At 42.0% G+C, this 23,848-nt stretch overlaps 2 protein-coding genes across 6 annotated transcripts in view; one reads left to right on the top strand and one right to left on the bottom strand.

Annotated features, from left to right (window-relative positions):
• Positions 1-18,823, top strand: part of SDHC (succinate dehydrogenase complex subunit C) — a 50,733-nt gene extending 31,910 nt beyond the window's left edge. For 3 of the 5 annotated variants that reach the window (XM_016930986.2, XM_016930979.2, XM_054687497.2), the window contains 2 exons: positions 12,305-12,468; positions 17,958-18,823. In XM_016930986.2, the coding sequence (XP_016786475.1) occupies positions 12,305-12,468; positions 17,958-18,062 (269 nt within the window). In that variant the 3' untranslated portion in view covers positions 18,063-18,823. The remainder of the gene's footprint in view (positions 1-12,304; positions 12,469-17,957) is intronic. The other 2 variants (XM_009436134.3, XM_001174000.5) reach the window with 1 other exon arrangement.
• A 1,544-nt stretch (positions 18,824-20,367) lies between these two features.
• Positions 20,368-23,592, bottom strand: CFAP126 (cilia and flagella associated protein 126). Its single transcript, XM_016930991.3, has 5 exons — positions 23,482-23,592; positions 22,077-22,139; positions 21,836-21,916; positions 21,160-21,336; positions 20,368-20,784 (listed from the first exon to the last, which is right to left on the bottom strand). Exons 1-5 carry the CDS (start codon positions 23,506-23,508, stop codon positions 20,599-20,601), a joined length of 534 nt encoding a protein of 177 aa, XP_016786480.1. The 5' UTR covers positions 23,509-23,592; the 3' UTR covers positions 20,368-20,598.
• Positions 23,593-23,848: the final 256 nt, after the last annotated feature.

Below are 23,848 nucleotides of genomic sequence, written 5' to 3'. Positions count from 1 at the left end.
CCCAGGAATTCAAGGCTGCAGTGAGCTGTCACTGTGCCACTGCACTCCAGCCTGATGACAGCAAGACCCTATCTCAAAAAAAAGAAAAAAGTTGTTTTTTTTCTGTTTTTACCCCTTTGAATGGTGGCCTTGCATTCATCAGCATATGTCCTGTTTTTCCCAAACTTTCTCTCCTAGTTCCATGATAGAATATAGTAGCTGTTTTCTATAGAGTAGAAGTTAAGTATAACTACAGCATTTTCTTCAAATGTTGAAGGCCCCTCCATCAAAATCGTAAAGGAATAGGTTTTTGCCAGGTGGATGACTTAAGCAAATTACTCAGTTCTCTAAACCTCAGTTTATTCCTTATAAAATGGGCATATTAATAATGCCTATCTCAGAATTCATGGGATTTCAAGAAACTTTATGCTCTGGGTTTTGCTTTATGGAAACAAGGATGAAAAACATGATACCTTTAATAGCAACTGTCTCTTAGAAGATAATGTGCCCTGGACCGAATGGCAAGAGAAATTGGATCATTTGTTCTGAAATGAAGTCAATTCCAGCAACTGTGGTCTTTGCATTCTTGTGGCCCTAGTCCCATCCATTTTTCACACAACAGCAAGAAAAATCTTTTGAAAATAAATGGAATCATGTCACTCCCTTCCTTAGACTCTCCTAATGACTGTGTTCACTTTAGCACTTAGATTAAAATTCAAATATCCACCTTTGCCCTGCCAGCTCTGGCTCTTCCCTAACTCATTCCTGCCATTCCTCCCTTTGCTTACTGTGCTCCAGCCACACTGGTGTTTGAACTCCTTGGAACAGGCAAAATTATTTCCTACCTGAGAGGCATTGCATGTTTTGTTTCTTTAGTCTGAAATGCCCACCCTGACCTCTTGCTGCACTGTGCTTGGTTAGTTCTTTCTTATCCTTTACATCTTAGCAAAATGTTAACTCAAAGAGCACTTTGCTTACCACCATATTTAAAGTACAAGCTTCCTTATTTCTGTTTTACAGTACTCTATTCCTTCATGTTCTTATTGTGCTGTGTTGTTTCTTTCAAAGCTTTTATTACACAAGTTGTAATTATTTTATTTTATTTTATTTTTGAGACAGAGTCTCGCTTTTCCGCCCAGGCTATAATGCAGTGGTGCGATCTCAGCTCACTGCAACCTCCACCTCCTGGGTTCACGCCATTCTCCTGCCTCAGCCTCCCCAGCAGCTGGGACTACAGGTGCCTGCCACCACGCCTGGCTAATTTTTTGTATTTTTAGTAGAGACGGGGTTTCACCATGTTAGCCAAGATGGTCTCGATCTCCTGACCTTGTGATCCGCCCGCCTCGGCCTCCCAAAGTGTTGGGATTACAGGCTTGAGCCACTGCGCCTGGCAGTTGTAATTATTTTATTTGCTAACTTTTTATAAATCTGGGTTTTTTTGTTTTGTTTTTTGTTTTTTTTGTTTTTTGTTTTGTTTTTTTGTTTTTTTTTTTTTCTTTTTGAGACGGAGTCTCGCTCTGTCGCCCAGGCTGGAGTGCAGTGGCGCGATCTCGGCTCACTGCAGCCTCTGCCTCCAAGGTTCAAGCAATTCTTCTGCCTCAGCCTCCCGGGTAGCTGGGATTACAGGCACCCACTACCATGCACGGCTAATGTTTGTATTTTTAGTAGAGACAGGGTCTCACTATTTGGCCAGGCTGGTCTCGAACTCCTGACCTCAAGTAATCTGCCCGCCTCGGCCTCCCAAAGTGTTGGGATTACAGGCGTGAGCCACCATGCCCAGCCAAATCTGCGTCTTTTATTAGACTGTAAAGTCTTCAAAGAGTGGATACTCTATCTATCTTATTTACCATTCATACCCTCTAGCACTCAATAGGTACTTAGAAAATCTTTATTTACTAAATGAACATACCGGTGTAAATCACTTTGCTCATAGTGGTCACTTAGAAGTGTTCATTTTTCCCACCTTCTAATTAACCTCCTGTTACACATTAGAAATTAGATAGGGATAATATATAGTCTCTACTCTCAAGGATAGAGGAATCTAAGGAGTAAGACAAATATTTATAATGCACTGTGATAGCTTTTTTTTTTTTGAGACAGAGTTTCGCTTTTGTTGCCCAGACTGGAGTGCAATAGCGCGATCTCAGCTCACTACAACTCTGCCTCCCAGGTTCAAGTGATTCTCCTGCCTCAGCCTCCCGAGTAGCTGGGATTACAGGCATGCACCACCACGCCTGGCTAATTTTGTATTTTTAGTAGAGGCAGGGTTTCTCCATGTTGGTCAGGCTGGTCTCGAACTCCGGACCTCAGGTGTTCTGCCCACTTTGGCCTCCCAAAGTGCTGGGATTACAGATATGAGCCACCGTGCCCAGCCATGATAGCTTTTTAATAAGAGATATGAGACCCCAGAGGAGAAACCAACAAATACAGTCGTCCCTTATTATCTGTTGGAGATTGGTTCCAGGATTCCTTCTCAGATACCAAAATCTACAGATACTCAAGTCCCTTATATAAAAGGATGTGGTATTTGGATATATCCTATGTACATCATATACTTAAAATTATCTCTAGATTACTTATAATACCTAATACAATGTAAACACTATGTAAATAGTTATATTGTTTATGGAATAATAACAAAAAAAAGTGTACGTTTTCAGTACAGATAAAACTATTCATTTCCCCCACCCAATATTTTCAATCCACAGTTAGTTGTATATCCACAGATGCAGAATCCATGGATGCAGAACTCAGGACACAGAGTTGACAGCACTCTGAGGGAGTTAGAAGGCTTGAAAGAAGTGTGAACGGGAGAGTTTGTGAAGAGGAGGTAGAGGAGGGCATTCCAACAGAGAAATTCCTTTATGGAAAGGCGTAGGGATTGGAAATCTCCCGGATCATTGGATAATTATGACAAGGTCTGTTTCTTTTTTTCCTTTTTTTTTTGAGATGGAGTCTCGCTCTGTTGGCCAGGCTGGAGTGCAGTGGCACGATCTCGGCTCACTGCAACCTCCCCCTGCCAGGTTCCAGAAATTCTCTTCCTGAGCCTTCCGAGTAGCTGGGATTACAGGCACCTGTCACCATGCCAAGCTAATTTTTTTTGTATTTTTAGTAGAGTTGGGGTTTCAACGTCTTGGCCAGGCTGGTCTTGAACTCCTGACCTCGTGATCCACCTACCTCGGCCTCCCGAAGTGCTGGGATTACAGGCATGAGCCACCACACCTGGCTGAGGTCTGTTTCTTAAGAATGGTGTTTATGGGGCCAGGCGTGGTGGCTCACACCTGTAATCCCAGCACTTTGGGAGGCCGAGGCAGGTGGATCACAAGGTCAAGAGATCAAGACCATCCTGGCCAACATGGTGAAACCCCATCTCTACTAAAAATACAAAAATTAGCTGGGCATGGTGGCATGTGCCTGTAGTCCCAGATACTCGGGAGGCTGAGGCAGGAGAATTGCTTGAACCCAGGAGGTGGAGGTTGCAGTGAGCCGAGATCACGCCACTGCACTCCAGCCTGGCAACAGAGTGACACTCTGTCTCAAAAAATAAAAAAAGAATGATGTTTATGGGAGAAGTGACAGAAGATAAGGCTAGAAAGTGGGCCAAATGGTGAAGGACTTTGACTGCCATGCTGTAGACCATGAAAAGCCATTAAAAGTTCATGTGCTCTTTGTTCCAGTAACAGGACAAGCTGGCCTCCTGGATAAATACAAAATAAGTTATTTATTTTAACTATAGAGATTTTATGGCTAATATATAAATTTTAAAAAGCATGTTAACACTAGTTTGACTTTAAAATAGAATTTATTAAAAAGGAACTTGACAATTTTTGTTTGTTTGTTTTTTTGAGATGGAGTCTTGCCCTGTCGCCCAGGCTGGAGTGCAATGGTGCCATCGTGGCCCACTGCACTTCTGTCTCCTCCTGGGTTCAAGCAATTCTCCTGCTTCAGCCTCCCAGGTAGCTGGGACTACAGGCATGTGTCACCATGCCTGGCTAATTTTTGTATTTTTAGTAGAGACGGGGTTTCACCATGTTGGCCAGGCTGGTCTTGAACTCCTGACCTCAAGTGATCCGCCTGCCTCTGCCTCCCAAAGTACTGGGATTACAGGCATGAGCTACTGCGCCTGGCCTGCAATGTTTTGAAAGGTTGAAAGAGGAGACAAATAGCACTCTTACATTGCTTAGGTTCCATAAAGATTAAAATACTCAGGGCTGGGTGCGGTAGCTCATGGCTGTAATCCCAGCACTTTGGGAGGCTGAGGCGGGTGGATCACCTGAGATCAGGAGTTTGAGACCAGCCTGGCCAACATAGTGAAACCCCATCTCTACTAAAAATCCAAAAAAAAAAAAAAAAAAAATTAGCCAGTTGTGGTGGTGCATGGCTATAATCCCAGTTACTTGGGAGACTGAGCCAGGAGAATTAATTGAACCTGGAAGGCAGAGGTTGCAGTGAGCTAGGATCGCACCAGTGCACTCCAGCCTGGGTGACAGAGCGAGACTCTGTCTCAAAAATAAATAAATAAATAAATAAAAATACTCAGGATTTTTCATAGTGACAGAAAAAGCCTATTTGACTTTTTCCTATAAAAGTCTAGTTGAATTTAGGTACATGCCTTGAGAATGGCAGATAGCTGAAGTTGCAATAATGAATGAGTCTAGGAAATCATAAATAACAAGATAAAACATACAACATAAAGCATGAGATTAGGAAGAGAGAATAAAGATACTAAACAACAGATATTTTAAGCTTTGAACCAATATATACAGATATTCATGTATCTGTATATGAATTGTACAATTAGCTTGAATGGATATAAGAATGGTCCTGCATGTTTTGGGTAGTCTTTAAAAACAGAGTCAGGCCAGGTGCTGTGGCTCACGCTTGTAAACCCCGCACTTTGAGAGGCCAAGGCAGGTGGATTGCTTAAGACCAGGAGTTTGAGAATAGCCTGGCTAACATGGCGAAATCCCATCTCTAATAAAAATACAAAAAATTAGCTGGGTGTAGGTGGCACATTCCTGTAACGTGGGCTACTTGGGAGACTGAAGCACGAGAATCTCTTGAACCCAGGAGGCAGAGGTTGCAGTGAGCCGAGATCATGCCACTGCACTCTAGCCTGGGTGACAGAGCGAGACTTTATCTCAAAAATAAAAATGAATAAAAATAAAAAATAAAATAAAAACAGGGTCAGATGGAAGAATCAGAACTTTCGTGAGAGATTGCCTGAATTTGTAGGCAAACCTGCTGCTCAGGCAGGTAGCCTATTCTCTAGAAAAGCCAAAAGATTTACAGATTCATAAAGTAACTGATGGGCTTTGAAAATGACTGTGTTTTTCTTCTGTCATGAGATGGGATATTAGTTATTGATTCTTAAATATCATCTGTTATACTTTAGAAATCCTTGTTACTCCAGACTGAGTGTAGAAAAAGTGAAAAAAGTGCAGACTTTGGAATGAGACAGATCTGAGTTCAATTCTAACTCTGTCACTAACTGTGAGACCTTACCTTGAAAAAGTTATTTGTCACCACACCTGCCACCAAGCCTCAGTATTTTTGTCCACAAATTTGGATAATACCTTTTTTTTCTCTTTAGTTTAAAAAAATTTTTTTGAGACCAAGTTTCGCTCTTGTCTCCCAGGCTGGAGTGCAGTGACATCATCTCAGCTCACTGCAACCTCCACCTCCTGGGTTCAAGTGATTCTCCTGCCTCAGCTTTCCCAGTAGCTAGGATTACAGGCACGCGTCACCATGCCTGGTTAATTTTGTATTTTTAGTAGAGACAGGGTTTCACCATGTTGGCCAGGCTAGTCTCGAACTCCTGACTGCAGGTGATCCACCTGCCTCGGCCTCCCAAAGTGCTAGGTTTACAGGGGTGATCCATGTACCCGGCCTAGTTTTTAAACAATTTTTTAAAAATAGAGATGAGGTTTCACAGCGTTGCCCAGGCTGGTCTCAACTCCTGAGCTCAAGTGATCCGCCTACCTTGGCCTCCCAAAGTGCTGGGATTACAGGCGTGAGCCACCATGCTCAGCCTGGATAATACCTTTTTGCTGTGTATGGGGGCAACAGTTAGAATTTAGAGACCTTAAAACTAGTATAAATTCTTTCACAGTGGATATGATTTGCTCTCCATTTGAGAAAAAGAAAAGTTTATGCATGTCACTGAGTAATGTAGTGTAGCTTAAAACATCAACAAAAGTTCCAGACTCATAAAAACATATGCATTAAATATGTACAATTTTTTCATGTTTCAGTTATACCCAATAAAGGTATTTTTTTAAAAAATCAAAGATAGCCCAAATGTGTTAGAGACATAAGACCAGAATGTGATTGAAATTAAGTAAGGCAATAATTCAGTTGGTAGTATTATATTCTTTCTCAGGATACAAACTGGCAGCCTGTGGGCCATGTTTGGTCAACAGATGTACTTTGTTTCTTTGTGCTGTGATGAAAATAAATGGAATTTGAGTGCATTTAGGTGGAACATACAAACTTCCCCTTTCCAACAGTTTTCTATGAGCACCACTAGTCTATATGGCCTTAATTGCCTTATACTCTGCTTGATTCACACATCCGTTTGGCTCCTTAGGCATTTGGGTTTGACCTGCCTCTTGGGAGGGGCAAAGAATGAGATGAGTGGTGGTGACAGTAAGAGGGAAATGGGTAATCAGAAACAAAAAAGGAAAAAAGAGAAGGCCAAGGAACCAAATATTCAGTGTTTATTCTCTAGGAGAGAGGCATTGAACCTGGAAGGCACAAATTATCCAGTCAGTGGAGAAGTGTGTGTGGTGCACGTGTGATTCCGGTTTATCCAGCCTCAACTTGGCCTAAATGACATTTCTGTCAAAATTAGTTCCTCCATTTGCTCTAATCTGCTAATTTTTAATTTGGCTTTCTGGGTCTTGGATTTTGGTTATTAGAAGAGGTTTTGCCGTCTATCTTCTATACTTTAGTCTCTTGTAATTTTGACAAGCCTGAAGGTAGGCCTTGGGCTGTAGAAAATGCACCAAGAGTTCTTGTCATCTTTGAGATCTCTTGAGAGATCTTGTAGTTACTTTTCACTCTGCTACATCATCATTTCTTTTTCTACTTAAAATAATGCCTGTTAAGGATTATAAAAATTAAATACTATATTTGAAATTCCTAATACAGGCTTGGTGGTGATTATTATTTACATTAATAATCAGAATAGTTAATCTTATACCTCTCAGAAAATGTGTGATATTTGTAGTTAAAAAAGTCCTTCTCAGCCCTTCCTATTTCACAACTGCTGACTGCTACATCTTAGTCCTTGCATTACCAAGTTGGGATGACCTGGCAAAACTCTTACCAGAAGAGAAAATGCTTCTCAGAAATGCTTTACTTTACCTCAGTACATGAGTACTCTTGACCTCAAGAGAGGTTATGGGGAAGCAGATGGGCAGAATACATCATGAAGAGATTAGTGTGACAACACTGGAAATAAAAGAACAGTTATGTGGTGTCACACTGAGTTTTAATCATCAGTTGGACAGCTTCATGAAGGCTCTTTTAGATGTTTTCTTTTCATTTGCTGTGACATCTGCATGGGCTTTCTAGGAAGAAGTGTCTGAAAGAGCTTATGATGACTTCTGGAAGTGACAATAGGACTTGCTGACAGTCTGCACAGTTAACATATATAGGACTTAACTGGGGTGGATCCAGCAGGAACTGGTCTTGGCAGTCAAGAAAAAGCACTATTTAATTTTTCTCAGTGATTAGATAGGACAGCTTCAGTGGCTTTATTTTCCCAATTGAAATTGTTTAGCTGTTAGAGGACTCTCTGAGGCACTCAGATTCTAGGAGTGGGGTGAGTTTCCTGATTCCCAATATACTGAACATCAGAGGAGAATTCAGAAAATCTCATATTTAATTCTCATATGTTTTTCACTTGTAGTGATGAAAGCTTTGGCTAAAGTAGCTTTCAATTGAATTAACTGATTAATATTCCTGTTTGAAGAAGTAGAGCCTTTTTTGAAAATTAGTGAGGCAGCCAGCCAAAATGATCTCTCTCCTGATTATATCTGGGTTGGAATCTGGTAATGATCCCAGATCTCCTTGACCTCCCAGAGATTTGTATAAAAAATTTTTTTTCCTGATTACAAGAACATATTACCAAGAATGAAAATATTATACAACTATATACTTAGAAAAGTTGCCCATAATCCCGTCAGTCAGAAATAACCAGTATTCTATGTATATCCAGAGACTGTATCATTTTATGTTTTTTGTTTAAGGACTCAACCCATCAGAAAAATACCTAATTCAAATACAACTATTGTTATAGCCATTATCTACTAAACATTTACATAATTATTTAACCCTCATAATAATCTGAGAAACAGGAGTATCTTCATTTAAGAGCTTAAGAAACTGAAGTGGCCGAGGCGGGTGGGAGGCCAAGGCGAGTGGATCACCTGAGGTCAGGAGTTTGAGACCAGCCTGGCTAACGTAGTGAAACCTCGTGTCTACTAAAAATACAAAAAAATTAGCCGGGCGTGGTAGCACACACCCGTAGTCCCAGCTACTCGGGAGGCTGAGGCAGGAGAATTGCTTGAACCTGGGAGGCGGAAGTTGCAGTGAGCTGAGATCGTGCCACCGCACTCCAGTCTGGGCGACAGAGCGAGACTCCGTCTCAAAGAAGAAAAAAGAAAAAATTGGTGTGGGGGTATGTAGTAGTAGAATGATTTTGAGAACATTTGACTTATTTAGAGGCAGTCTTCTCTTTTTGAATTGATTAAACTAATTGACATAATTCTGTATTATTCATAGGAAAACAAAAGCTGAAGACACTGTTATTCACATCCTAGTATTTCCAAGAGTTTTGACTCTCGTAGGTCATTTGAGAGTAGGTGGTGTTATCCTAGGATAACACCATATCAGGGTCTGGTTTTCTGTTGGTTAATATTGGTGTGGGTGGCCATCCCTGGGACTCAGCTGTGAGCCTGCTGTCCTATTTGATGCATAGATCAGGGATGAGTTTGCCCAGATATCTAAGGCATATATTTGGCTATTGAAGTTTCAGAGCTTTATGTTGGCACTGAAATTCAAAAGATAGTTTTGAATTTCCTATCAAAACTACCAAAAGAGGGGTTCCTGCAGTCTTCTATAATAGCTTATCATCTATCCAGAGTGTCAAAGACTCTGAACCCTCTTGAGTCATATCTTCCTCCGAAATGTTCATCAAACTGTTTGAGTTCAGGTTACCTCAGTGTCTTCAGTAATTATTTTCATGGTGCTCCTAAGTCAAGGTAAATACCTAACACTTTTGTTTCATTAGTTTGTTAGATCCAAACAGCTTATTTATTTCTTAGCCATTGAGTAGACATTTTTAAAAAAAATCATCCACATAGGCTGGGCACAGTGGCTGACAACTATGATCCCAGTGCTTTGGGAGGCCAAGGCAGAAGGATCGCTTGAGCCCAGGAGTTAGAGACCAGCCTGAGCAACATAGCAAGACCCCGTCTCTATGAAAAACAAAAGCAAAAACAAAATCATCCACATAAATGGAAAGAAAAAAATATTTTTATTTCATTCTTAAATAATCATACTTTTTTGTTTGTTTTTGAAACAAGATCTCGCTCTGTTACCTGGGCTGGAGTGCAGTAGCACAATCACAGCTCACGTTGTGCCTGGCTAATATTTTTTATTTTTGTTTTTATTTTTTGTCTTATTTTCAGTAGAGACAGGGTCTCATTATGTTGCCCAGGCTGGTCTTGAATTCCTGGGCCTGAGCAATCCTCCCACCTCAGCCTCCTAAATTGCTAGGATTACAGGCATGAGCCACCATACCCAGCCAATCATAATTACTTACTAATAGGATGTATATGCTGTTGGATATTATACAACTCCTCCAACCTTAGAAATCAGATTGGATACTGCCACCCTCATTTCTTGTTCCACAGTGATTTTCACACAGTACTTCATTTTTGCTGAAAACCCAGCTTTGCAAAGATGTGATCATTGAAAGAAACCTAACATCTAATGTTGAAACTGAAATACCTTGAGCTAGTAGTGGTTCACATGATGACCAACAGATGTTAGGTATCACTGTGTTTCATTTGAATATGTAAAATATCCTGTAGGACCTGTGAGTTTGCTTTGGTACCCCAGGGCAGCTTGGTGTAGTTTGGAAACCACAGTTCTAGCAATGATCCCAAACTATCAAATCAGGGTCTCTGGGAGTTGTGATGTGGGTACTCTTTTTTGCTTCCCCAAAATATTTTTTGGTGATTATGGGAAACAACTGGCCTCTTATTTTTTTCTTTTTTTTTTTTTAATTCCCATTTTACAGATGACGTCTTATTTCTTTGTGTGTGTGTGTGTGTGTGTGTGTGTGTGTGTGTGTTTTGTTATTTGAGATGGAGCCTCACGCCTCACTCTGTTGCCCAGGCTGGAGTGCAGTGGTGCGATCTCAGCTTCCTGCAACCTCCACCTCCCAGGTTCAAGAGTTTCTCCTGCCTCAGCCTCCTGAGTAGCTGGGACTACAGGTGTGCGCCACCACAACTGGCTAATTTTTGTATTTTTAGTAGAGATGGGGTTTCACCATGTTGCCCAGGCTGGTCTCGAACTCCTCACTGCAAATAATCTGCCCACCTTGGCCTCCCAAAGTGTTGGGATTACAGGCATGAGCCACCGTGCCAGCCAAGATAACATCTTATTTCTAATTTGAGTTTCATATTTGTTATACTTGATTTCTCAGTCATTGGTGGTCAATAGCCACTGAGCTCCAACAAATAATGCAGCCCTGTCAGACATTAAAATATTCATACTTTTTCTTTCACATAGGGAAATAATCTTCCAAATATATACACATAGCAGTTACATTATATCATTATGGTTTTGATTTGCATTTGTCTAATGGCTAATGATGTTAAGCACCTGTTCATGCACTGATTGGCCATTTATTTATCTTCCTTGGAAAGATGTCTATTCAGATCCATTTGTCATTTTATTAATTGAGTTGTAAGAGTTTTTTATATATTCTGGATAAAAGTCCTCCATGATTTGCAAATATTTTCTCCCATTCCTTTGAGTTGTCTTTTCACTTTCTTGATGGTATTATTTGCAGCACAAAAGTTAGTAATTTTGATGAAATCCAATTCATCTGTTTTTTCTTTTGTCATTTATGATTTTGGTGTCATCTATGAAACCACTGCCTAATCCAAGATCATGAAGATTTATTTCTATGCTTTCTACTAAGAGTTTTATAGTTTTAGTTCTAGCATTTAGGTCTCTGATTCATTTTAATTTAAATTTTTGTGTAATAGAGATTTGAATGATTTAAAATTTTTCCTCTCTTCAGAGGTAGCAACACTAGAAAATAAAGATAAAAAATGGGCCAGGCACAGTGGCTCATGCTGGTAATCCCAGCGCTTTGGGAGGCTGAGGTGGGCGAATCACTTGAGGCCAGGAGTTTGAGACCAGCCTGGCCAACATGGCAAAACCCTGTCTCTACTAAAAATGCAAAAATTAGTGAGGCATGGTGGCATGCATCTATAAGGCCAGCTACCTGGGAGGCTGAGGCACAAGAATGGCTTGAACCCAGGAGGCGGAGGTTGCAGTGAGCTGAGATCATGCTTACTGCACTCTAGCCTGGGCAATAGAGCGAGACTCTGTCTCAAAAAAAAAAAAAAGAACCTAATTTTTTTTCTGACTCTTCTCTGGACTGAGTACACTGTTTTTACCTTTTCTTAGTTAGATGATGGAACTAGATGATATAGCAAGGCTTGACGTCTAAACTGGCAAGTGAAGTTTTTATAGAGACGGATGTTGAAAGGAGGAATAACATACTAAAACATATGGCACATTTAGTTTATGATGAGATCCCAAGTAGTCTATCTCCCATCATAAACTTGAACATGAGTTTAAATCTTCTCTTTTTCAAGGCCGGGTGCAGTGGCTCACACCTGTAATCTCAGCACTTTGGGAGGCGAAGGTGGGCAGATCACTTGAGGTCAGGAGTTCGAGACCAGCCTGGCCAACTTGGTGAAACCCTGTCTCTACTAAAAATACAAAAATTAGCTGGGTGTTGTGGTGGGCACCTGTCATCCCCACTACTCAGGAGGCTGAAGCAGGAGAATCGCTTGAACTTGGGAGGTGGAGGTTGCAGTGAGCCAAGATTGCACCACTGCACTCCAGCCTGGGTGACAGAATGAGACTCTGTCTCAAGAAAAAAAGAAAACAAAAATCTTCTCCATTTCAAAATGGTTTAGAATTGTATGAGGTGCCAGGGGTCCCAGTTTTATGTATCATATTAGTTGTAACTTATGAGCAGCTGTGACAAGCTACTTGGTTTTCTCCTCAGGGGTCTCTCTTTTTGGCATGTCGGCCCTGTTACTCCCTGGGAACTTTGAGTCTTATTTGGAACTCGTGAAGTCCCTGTGTCTGGGGCCAGCACTGATCCACACAGCTAAGTTTGCACTCGTCTTCCCTCTCATGTATCATACCTGGAATGGGATCCGACACTTGGTAAGTTAATTGGGGATTTGCACATTTTCTCTGTGAAGGGAGTGGGGAGACTGGGAGGATTCTTTCCTTCATTACTGGGTTTAGTGCTGTTCTTTTTTTTTTTTCCCAAGAGTGGAGTCTCGCTCTATTGCTGAGGCTGGAGTGCAGTGGTGCGATCTCAGCTCACTGCAACTTCTGCCTCCTGGGTTCAAGAGATTCCTGTGCCTCAGCCTCTTAAGTAGTTGGCGTTATAGACGCATGCCACCACTCCTGGTTAATTTTTGTATTTTTAATAGAGAGGGGGTTTCACCATGTTGGCCAGGCTGGTCTCAAACTCCTGGCCTTAAGTGATCCGCCTGCCTAAGCTTCCCAAAGTGCTAGGATTATAGGCGCGAGCCACCGCGCCCAGCTAGTGCTGTTCTTAAGGTTAGTTGTGACTCAGAGTCCTCTTGGGGAAAGCCAGACAAGTTCACAAGTTCCCCTGTGTGTTACCTGGCAGTCCTGCTGGTGGTGTAGCTGAGCAATGGTATAGGCCTCACAGATACTTGCAGGGTCTCATTGTGAACTCTTCCTTTTTAAATTTAATTTTATTTTATTTTTTGAGATAAAGTCTCGCTCTGTCTCCCAGGCTGGGGTGCAGTTGGCGCGATCTTGGGTCACTGCAAACTCCACCTCTTGGGTTCAAGAGATTCTCCTGCCTCAACCTCCCGAGCAGCTGGGACTACAGGTGCCTTCCACCATGCCCGGGTAATTTTTTGTATTTTTAGTAGAGATGGGGTTTCCCCATGTTAGCCAGGCTGGTCTCAAACTCCTGACCTTGTGATCCACCCCTCTCAGCTTCCCAAAGTGCTGGGATTACAGACGTGAGCCACTGTGCCCTGCTGAACTCTTCATTTTTAAGAGGGATATTTAAAAGAGATCCCTGAAGGCATGGAATGTATGTTTATGACATAAATATTAATTGGTACCTATTTATGTGTCAGGTACTGTTGTAGACACTGGGGATTCAGTTATGAGCTAGATAACCATTGTTGCTGCTTTCATTCTTACGTTCCTGTTGACCCAGAGTAGTGCTTCTGACAGGACTCAAATAGATTACCTTTTCTTATCTACACATTATATTGCATTTCTGTTTTGAGATGTTGGACAGAATTGGGCCAACTTTAATAGAAACTGGGTGCCAAGAATTCCAGGTTTTAATATTGAGGTTAGGAATCTTTTTTTTTTTTTTTTTTTTTTTGAGACAGAGTCTTGCTCCGTTGCCCAGGCTGGAGTGCAATGGTGCAATCTCAGCTCACTGCAACCTCCACCTCCCAGGTTCAAGTGATTCTCCTGCCTTAGCCTCCCAAGTAGCTGAGATTACAGGTGCCCACAACCACGGCCAGCTAATTTTTTTTTTTTTGGTATTTTTAGTAGAGACAGGATTTTGCCATGTTGGCCAGCCTTACAGGTGCCTGCCACCACACCCAGCAAAATTTTTTTTTTTTTGTATTTTTTAGTAGAGATGGGGTTTCACCATCTTGGCCAGCCTGGTCTTGAACTCTTGGCTTCCCAAAGTGCTGGGATTACAGACGCGAGCCACTGCACATGGCAGGAATCATTTAACAGATTGAAAACTGTCCATGTTGCCTCCTATGTGACCTCATCGTCTGCTCAAAACTGGTTTCTAAAATTAGCCAGGTATGGTGGTGTGTGCCTGTGGTCCCAGCTACCCGTAAGGCTGAGGTGGGAGGATCGAATGAGCCCGGGAGGCGGAGGTTGCAGTGAGCCGAGATTGTGCCACTGCACTTCAGCCTGGGTGACAGAGTGACCCCATCTAAAAAAAAAAAAAAAAAAAAAAAAAAAACATAGGCGGGCACAGTGGTTCACACCTGTAATCTCAGCATTTTGGGAGGCCGAGGCGGGCAGATAATCTGAGGCCGGGAGTTCGAGACCAGCCTTACCAACATGGAGAAACCCTGTCTCTACTAAAAATACAAAATTAGCCGGGCATGGTGGCACATGCCTGTAATCCCAGCTACTCGGGAGGCTGAGGCAGGAGAATTGCTTGAACCCGGGAGGCAGAGGTTTCAGTGAGCTGAGATCATGCCATTGTACTCCATCCAGCCTGGGCAACAAGAGCGAAATTCCGTCTCAAAAAGAAAAAAAATACAAAAATTAGCCGGGGGTGGTGGCATGTGCCTGTAATCCCAGCTACTTGGGAGGCTGAGGCAGGAGAATCCAGGAGGCAGAAGTTGCAGTGAGCCAAGATCATGCCACTGCACTCTAGCCTGGGTGACAAAAGTGAAACTCCATCTCAAAAAAAAAAAAAAGATTTTATATTTTGTAGTCTCCCTAGTTTTGCTTCCAAGAAGGCAATTAAAATTCAGTTCTTTCTGTATTTTCATTACTTCTGAATCTGAGTCAACTGTCAGATGGATGCTTTTGCCTTAATTTGACTTTTTATTACTTCCAAATCATAGCCTTAGAGACAAGCACTTTCTGGATTTCAGTCTGGTCCAATAGACAGTTTAATGGAATAAAAAAAATGAGAGACTAAATGACTTATTAAATTAAGTGTCTGTATCAGCTGTTCCCTGGGGCAGTGTTCAGTTTGATTTAAAATGACTTTTCACTTCCCTGAGGGGGAGGCAGTAGAGAGGGAGGACATTTCCATTAATGACTTCCTATTCCACAGAACAAAGCTCTGTAAAGAAAATCAGCTGATCAGCTTCCTCTGTTCATATTTTGGCTCAGGCAGAGAGACTTGCCCTATATTTCTTTGTCTCAGTATGGGGGTAAGAGAGGGGAGGTTTTACAAAATTGCAGAACTTAGAGCTTTTCTGCCCTGGTTCTTGCCTGTGATGGTAATCTTTCTGTTGAGGGAAGTGAAGAACCTAAAGGTCCTTAAGTCTGCTTTTATTTTTTCTTCTAGCAAGTACTGGCTGTGAGTGTGGGACAGGATTTTGTGTTTTCTGTGACAGTCTGTAGTTTTTGGCCTCTGAACTTGATAGTTTACTTGCCAGAAGATCTAATGGGGGAGTGAGGAGTGAAAGAGTAGGATGTTATAGGGTCTGTGGCATTCTAGGGAATATCCCTGCCTACTACCACTACCCAGTAGGACGCACTCTCTATAAAACATTGTCCTTATTTAAGCAAAACAACTCTTTGTGGAATCTGCTTGACTCCTAATCTCCTAGTTAGAAGCAATTTGAGGGTTGAGGTGGAGGCATCTTCTCATCTTGATTTTTTTTTTTTCTGGGCTTCCATCTTTTCTCTGAACTGACTCCTAATTTAGGCAGTTTTACATTCAGACTGTGGGTGTATGTGTGTATGTGTGTGTTAAGGCGCCATGTATGTGGGAAGTGTGGAAAATGAAGACTGCTTTTGCCCCATGGGCTCATTTAGTGACTTATAATGTAATATTAATATGTTAATATCCCTAAGACACAAGAGAGTCAAAATTAGTGTTTTGTTAAATGTGGGGCTGGGGGCATGGTAGCTCATGTCTGTAACCCTAGCACTTTGGGAGGCCAAGGCAGGTGAATTGCTTGAGCTCAGGAGTTCAAAACTAGCCTGGGCAATGTGGCAAAACTTCATCTCTACCAAAAATACAAAAAATTAGCTGGGCATGGTGATGGGTGCCTGTAGTCCCAGCTACTTGGGAGGCTGAGGCAGGAAGATTGCTTGAACCTGGGAGGTCAAGGCCTCAGTGAGCTGAGATTGTGCCACTGCACTCCAGCCTAGGTGACAAAGTGAGACCCTGTCTCAAAAAATTAAAAAAAAAAAAAAGTGGGGGCGGGTGGTGGGGTAGGGGCTGGGTGAGATGGCTCACACCTGTAATCCCAGCACTTTGGGAGGCTGAGGCGGGAGGATTGCTTGAGCCCAGGAGTTCAATACTAGCCTGGGCGAGACATAACAAGAGTCTATCTCTATTTTTCAATATTAAAAAGAAATGTGGGTTTTAACTCAATTGGCAGAAAACCAATTTAGTGGCATGCTACCAACAAAAAAAGAAATTTAAATAGAATAGAAAATATAGGCTGGGGCTGGGCGTGGTGGCTCATGCCTGTAATCCCAGCACTTTGGGAGGCTGAGGAGGGTGTATCACTTGAGGTCAAGAGTTCGAGACCAGCCTGGCCAACATGGTGAAACCCCATCTCTACTAAAAATACAAAAATTAGCTCGGCATGGTGGCATGCGCCTGTAGTCCCAGCCACTGGCAGGGCTGAGGCAAGAGAATCGCTTGAACCTGGGAGGCTGACGTTGCTGTGAGCCAAGATGGCGCCACTGGAGAGGCTGGGTGCAGAAGTTCACGCCCGTAATGCCAGCTTTTAGGGAAGCAGAGGCAGGAGGATAGCTTGAGTCCAGGAGTTCAAGACCTGCCTGAACAATATAATGAGACCCCGTTCTCCACAAAAAGGAAAAAATATATGTTTTTTAATGAAATTTATTTATATATAAAATATATAAATATATACTTGTATATATATGGCACCACTCAGTAATGGTAAATATTGTTTTATCAACTTTTGCTATATTATATATACATATCTATTGGGTTCCAGTTTTAAAGGTATTTCTTACCTTTAATTTTGTCAAAACAAAATTGACAAATAGTGTTCTAGATCTCAGAGTATCCTTTAGAATACTAGTCCTCTGATAAACAGAGTTTCCCTCTATAAAAAGATTCTGAGATTGACTGTATCTAGGAAATCAGGCATATTATATCTCTCTTTTGGAGATTCACAGTGTGCATTAGTAAACTGTTAAGAGGCTGGGCGCAGTGGCTCACGCCTGTAATCCCAGCATTCTGGGAGGACAAGGCGGGCAGATCACGAGGTCAGGAGATCAAGACCATCCTGGCTAACTCGATGAAACCCCATCTCTACTAAAAATACAAAAACAAAATTAGCCAGGCGTGGTGGCGTGCGCCTCTAGTCCCAGCTACTTGGGAGGCTGAGGCAAGAGAATGGCATGAACCTGGGAGGTGGAGCTTGCAGTGAGCCGAGATCATGCCACTGCACTCCAGCCTGGGCGACAGAGTGAGAGTCCGTCTCAAAAAAAAAAAAAACTGTTTAGAAAGTCTTGCAGTTAAATGTTTATGAACTTTGTATGACCACAGAACTTTTTTTTGGCCCATACAATGGCTTTCAACATTCTGAGGAGCAAGTGTTTGGAAGAATACACCTTGAGAAACATTAATCTAGATGTGTGGTCCTGAGGAAAAGTTGTATTTATTCATTCTGGAAGCTTTTGTATACCGTATGGGGCCTGTGGCATTCTAGAGAACATTCCCCCTACCATCACCACACAATAGAACCTGATTTTCTGTCATTGGAATAAGTGGATAATAGGTTCCATACTGTGGGTTTTGAGAAGGGTAAAGGTGGGGCATAAGGGTAGAAGCGCTTTTCTCTAGAATCATGCTGAGAGGAGATATCTATTCCTTTATGTAGAATTACTTTCTGAGACAGGAACTGTTAATGTCCTGTTTACTGAAATTCCTTTTTTTTTTGCTTTGTCCACAGATGTGGGACCTAGGAAAAGGCCTGAAGATTCCCCAGCTATACCAGTCTGGAGTGGTTGTCCTGGTTCTTACTGTGTTGTCCTCTATGGGGCTGGCAGCCATGTGAAGAAAGGAGGCTCCCAGCATCATCTTCCTACACATTATTACATTCACCCATCTTTCTGTTTGTCATTCTTATCTCCAGCCTGGGAAAAGTTCTCCTTATTTGTTTAGATCCTTTTGTATTTTCAGATCTCCTTGGAGCAGTAGAGTACCTGGTAGACCATAATAGTGGAAAAGGGTCTAGTTTTCCCCTTGTTTCTAAAGATGAGGTGGCTGCAAAAACTCCCCTTTTTTGACCACAGCTTGCCTACTCTCGGCCTAGAAGCAGTTATTCTCTCTCCATATTGGGCTTTGATTTGTGCTGAGGGTCAGCTTTTGGCTCCTTCATCCTGAGACAGTGGAAACAATGCCAGCTCTGTGACTTCTGCCCTGGGGACGGGCCGGGGAGGGGGGTGGGTTGGTGAGGCTTTGGGTGCCACTGCCTGTGGGTTGCTGGCTTAAAGGACAATTCTCTTCATTGGTGAGAGCCCAGGCCATTAACACCTACACAGTGTTATTGAAAGAAGAGAGGTGGGGGTGGAGGGGAATTAGTCTGTCCCAGCTAGAGGGAGATAAAGAGGGCTAGTTAGTTCTTGGAGCAGCTGCTTTTGAGGAGAAAATATATAGCTTTGGACACGAGGAAGATCCAGAAAATTATCATTGAACATATTAATGGTTATTTCTTTTTCTTGGATTTCCAGAAAAGCCTCTTAATTTTATGCTTTCTCATCGAAGTAATGTACCCTTTTTTTCTGAAACTGAATTAAATACTCATTTTATCTTTGACTCTCCTTGAAATCTAGAGAAACCAAGAAAATGGCTGTTGGGAAGGAACCAATTTCCTCCTCTTCCCTCGGGTCTCAGGCATTTACATCCTCCCTCTCCCCGCAATCTGACCTTTACCAGGAGGGAAACAGTTCTCCTACATCTCATCATTGGAAAAGTTTTCAGGGAATCAGATAGAACTTAGCCAGAGATTTAAATATCACAGAGAAGCCTCAGAGAAGGAAGGAGAAAAAGAAAAGAAGTGACTCATGTAGAGTGCTTTTGGGTTATAGGCACCAAAATCCCATTAAGGACTGATTATAAGCTTCATGGTACAGTTCAGCAAATTATGATTCATTGAGGGGCACAGAGGACCAGTGTTGGTGACAGCTAGGGGATGATGACCTGAGGTTATAGGCTTGGGGTGAATGAAGCATAGAGATTTTTTTTTTTTAAAAAAAAGAAGGGATTGTTGAAAACCTGGCAAAAATGTATAATTTAATGAGAAAACTTGCTGCTTTTAAAATCCATATAGGCCAGGCTTTAGCAGGCATGCTGTTTTGATAGTTTTTGGGAACTCTGGAATAAGAGACTTATCTCGTCTGTCACTTTGAGTTGTTGGCCAGCCAGTTAAAGCTGTGGGTCGAAGAGGGGAAATGTTAACTGGCTGGTGTCAATTGGATAGGAAGACCTTAGTTAAGGTGGGGACCTGCTGTTTTAACAGTCTTCATTCAGGGTCCCAAATAGTATTTGGCTTTAAGTAATGATTGCTTTTCCCTTTTTACTAGAGGGGCCCTGGGAAGTCCTTATACCTTTCCTCCATTTTAAACCAGCTGTTCTCTACTTTGTCCTTGGAATGAGAGACAAGTGATCATGAGAGAACACTTTGTCATTGGGACTGGGAAAGGTTTGGCAAGGGCATTAAATTTAACAGCCAGTGCCAGGAAAATATAAAATGGGGTCAATGATAAACAGCTGTTAGAGGCTGGAAAATGGGTAGGGCAGTTGAATTTTTTGGTGGTTTCATACCATTTGGGTGATTGAAGCATGGTAGTGGGTGGGTGGGGGTTGTGACAGAGCATCATGTTTGTTATTCTGCCTTAAATTTCTACTTACTGTCTTTTTCTTCTCTGTCTTCCAGTCACTTTAATATCTTCAATTTTCAAACTATATTTGTACTTGGGCTTAGATAGAAAGTCTTACACAAGCATAGTATCTTCTACTTTGGTTTTCCCTACCTTTTCTTCCCCACCTTCTCCAAACACACATATACATACTCTACTCAATTCTATTTCTGATTTTGTAGTTGTTAGTTGTGCATGCTCAGGATAAAAAATGAGTGGGTAGGGTTGAGGGACTGGTTCTTTGAGGTTCTGCCCTTTTTCCATGATTCAGACCAACTTTCTCTTGGTCATTTCTGGAGTATAACTGACTCAATTCTTGTAAAAATGTGTTCCACCCAAACCACTGTATGTTCTTTTCCCTACTTTATTTTCTCCTACCTTCCTTCTCCTAATTGTGTTACAAGAGGCAGCCATAGCAAGAATGGAAAATCCAGATCAGTAAAAGATTCAACAAAAAAAGTTTATTTTCCAAATTTGCTTTTACTCCCACCCCAAAATTTCCCTGTTTCACAGTTCTGACTGGGGGCTCTTGTTTATTTCACTCAGTCGCTATATGGGTTTTTCAGTGTGTGGCCACTTGGTCCATATGAAGTTCCAGGTTTGTATTTCTGGACCTCAGCTAGATTACGCCCTGCCCAGAGTTCTAGCATACGTGGACTTCCAGGTGGGCTCTTAGGATTTGGCTGGGCTTTGGGGACCTGGAGTATGACCTGCAGAGGGGTGTGAGCTTTGGAGTTCATCTGGGGAATTGAGGTTGGCAGCTGGGGAGCTTGGAATTATGGTTGGACTTCGTGCTTGTTGTACAGTCTTTGTGATAGACTTCTTTCTGAGTTTCTTCTGACTGTCTGGATCATGGGGCTGTCAGTGATAAGAGTGAGAGAGAGAGTCATGTCTCTGGTCAGGCCCGGATCATTCCTAATGCACCTCAGGATTCTAACTCCCTTTCTCCCCATACCATGGGCAGTAGATCAAGTTTCAAATAAGAAAAGTTAAATTTGATTTCTCTAACCACCCTCCCCCACCTTGAGATTAGATCATTTTCTACTGTTGGGGGTATGATGTCCTTAGCCCATCCCTTCAGGCCTCAGAAGGTGATTAAGGACTAGTCAAGATAAGACAAATTGGTTAGAGGTCCCCCATGCTGGGATAGTGGTGGCATAACAATAGACATTTTTTGAGGTTGAAAAGAAATTGAGACAACAGGGTTTTGGGTTAGATGGGAAGAATAGATACCTTGCCTAAGATTTCAGGACACAGCCCATTGGAGGCCTTGAGTAAATCAGGATTTTTCTGTATCCATTTGGTGAGGGAGGCAGCACCAGCAGTTGTACGGGAGGTCAGGGTCACCCGAGCAGGGGGTATCTTCAGAGGCATTTGCCAGGTGCCCATGAAGGAACCCCAAGGATTTGCCTAAAAATGAAAAGGGATTCCTCAGTAGGGCTTCTCACTCCCAGTAACTGACTTAGACCTCTGTTTGTATTATTTCCTTTCTTTACCTTTAGGAATGCATGGTTATGAAACAAGACTGAAAGCGTAATCTTCCCACCTTTCCTTATCCCCCTCCCTCATTTAGGCTTTGCAGGCCTAATTTTTTCATCCCCTTTACTCTGCCAACTTAAATTCCACATCCTTAGGCTGAGTGTGGCAAAGGAGTACCCACTGCACAAATGTCATCACCTGAAGGCTTTCATTTATACAGATCATTGATCAATTTAAGAACTTCTGAAGGGTGCTAAACACAACTCTATCCTGCTGGGTAAGCTGGCCGGAAGTTCAGGGGCTCTCACATTACAACATGAATTAGATTAAACTTTAATTTTCCCGATAATGGCTGTGAGAGACTGCACATCTCCCAGTTCTGTGCCTTAATTGTTTGCCTTTCTTGATAGGAGTGAAGATAGTATCTCACCTTGGAATGGGGCACAGAAGGCAGTAGATGACCACGATCGTTGGCAATAATTTGAGTGTAGCCTTCATGAGAAGAGATGCTCTGGGGTACAAGTGGGAGAGATAAAGGTTTGTGAGGGGAAAAAGGGAAGTATTTGGGGAGCTTGGTCAGAGAAGAATATGGGAGTTTAGAGAATGCTAAAAGGAGTTAATTGACAGGGAGAGCATGAGGCTATCTTGTAGGTGCACTGAACATGGAATACCTCTTTTGTTGGCTTAGTGGGAGACCAGTTCTGCAGATACTTGGATGAGAAAGCCTTTTCATACTGTGGAGAGAAAGATAAGTAGCCCTATGAGACTTCAAGGCCCCAAACCCAGGAAATGAAGACTAGGCACAATTCTTTAGATTTGAAGACCAAAGGCCTGACCAACCATGTAGGCTTTAAATCACTATGACAAGGGTGTAATTTGTTTGGTCTAGATGTGTGCTGTCCAACATGGAGCCGGGAGCCACATGGAGCTGTTGAGCACCTGAAATATGACTAGTTCAAATTGAGGTGCTTTATAAATATGAAATATGCTGAATTTTGAAGTTTTTTTCTTTTCTTTTTTTTTTTTTGAGATAGGATCTTGGTCTGCCACCTGGGTTGGGGTCAGTGGCATGATCCTAGCTCACTGCAGCCTTGGACACCTGGATTCAAGCGATCCTCCTCCCTCAGACTCACAGGTAGCTGGGACTACAGGTGCATGCCACCATGTCCAGCTAATTTTTAAATTTACTTGTAGAGATGAGGTCTCACCATATTGCCCAGGGTGGTCTCAAACTCCTGGCCTCAAGCGATCCTTGTGCCTCAGCCTCCCAAAGTGTTGGGATTACAGACGTGAGCTACAACACCCAGCAGGTTTTGGAGATTTAGTACAAAAAAAGAACGTAAAATGTCTGATTATAATTTTTTAAATACTGATTAAATGTTGACATAATATTTGGATTTATTGGGTTAAATTCAATATATTTAAATTTTATGTTTTAATTTTTTCATGTAGCTACTAGAAAATTTAAAATTACATTTGTGGCTCGCACTCTTTTTGTTGGGCAGCACTGGTCTAGATCAGGAGTTGGTAAACTATGGCCTATGGGCCATATCCATATTGCTGCCTGTTTGGGGATGGCCTGAGAGTAAGGGTGATGTTTATAAATGAACATTTACAGTTGATTCAATCAAATGGAACACTAACTTTGAATCCCAGTTAAGTGAAATGTTTTCTCAACCCCCAAAATTCCATTATTTTCATTAGTAGTACAAAAAATTGTACTCAGTTATATTTTGAATTTGTCAAAAATGTTATGGAAAAATGTTTTTCTTTAATTATGCAAGTAGCTACAGAATATTTTTGACTTTGCCACTTGGCCTGCAAAGCCTAAAATTTTTACACTCCACCCTTTTACAGAAAAAAAATTGCCAACTTCTGGTTTACACCCTACAAATTTAACCCAGAGATACCTTTGGATCGCCCCTGGGCTCTCTCTATCCCTGAGGAGGTAAAATATTATCTCACTCCACTCTCAGCTATCTGTTCAAAGATCAGAATCCTATGAGAGGGGACAGTCCAAAGATAGAATCTGAAAAACAAAAGTAAACGTTAAAGAAATGGAGAATGGGAACTTACCTGGTTGGCACTGTAGTTAGTGGCCATGATCTTGTGCTGTTTACACTCGTTGCTTGGCAACTGCAGAAGGCCGACCTCCTGGGACTACCAATGAGCAGAGGCTGCCTTTCTCTTCTGCTTATTATTATTCACTTCCTTGGCTCACACTGCCCCCATTTGTTTTCTCTGGAACTTAGATTCATTTTTATTTTAGAGACGGGAAAGACTGAGTAAATGTGAGAAAATTAGCTGAATAGCCACTACTTTTTTTCTGGCATAACCTACCCCTGCTTAAGAACTTCCACGGGCCTTTGATTGGGGTTTTTAACCACTTTAACAAACCATGTAACCCTGAGAGCTATACTTGTTGGACAACATGGTGTAATGT

The sequence above is a fragment of the Pan troglodytes genome, chromosome 1, assembly GCF_028858775.2.
Source record: "Pan troglodytes isolate AG18354 chromosome 1, NHGRI_mPanTro3-v2.0_pri, whole genome shotgun sequence".
Taxonomy (NCBI): Eukaryota; Metazoa; Chordata; class Mammalia; order Primates; family Hominidae; genus Pan; species Pan troglodytes.
The sequence above is the reverse complement of the archived record's forward strand: the minus strand, read 5'-3'. Positions and strand labels throughout refer to the sequence as shown.

Bases quoted from the DNA above. Each gene is read 5' to 3' on its own strand.
- CFAP126 (XM_016930991.3), bottom strand. From the start codon at position 23,508: ATGGCCACTAACTACAGTGCCAACCAG. The intron at 21,917-22,076 runs GTATTCCATGTT...CTTGTACCCCAG, and splicing joins CCACTAAGCCAACAAAAGAG to AGCATCTCTTCTCATGAAGG. The intron at 21,337-21,835 runs GTGAGATACTAT...TTTCATTTTTAG, and splicing joins CTTCTGTGCCCCATTCCAAG to GCAAATCCTTGGGGTTCCTT.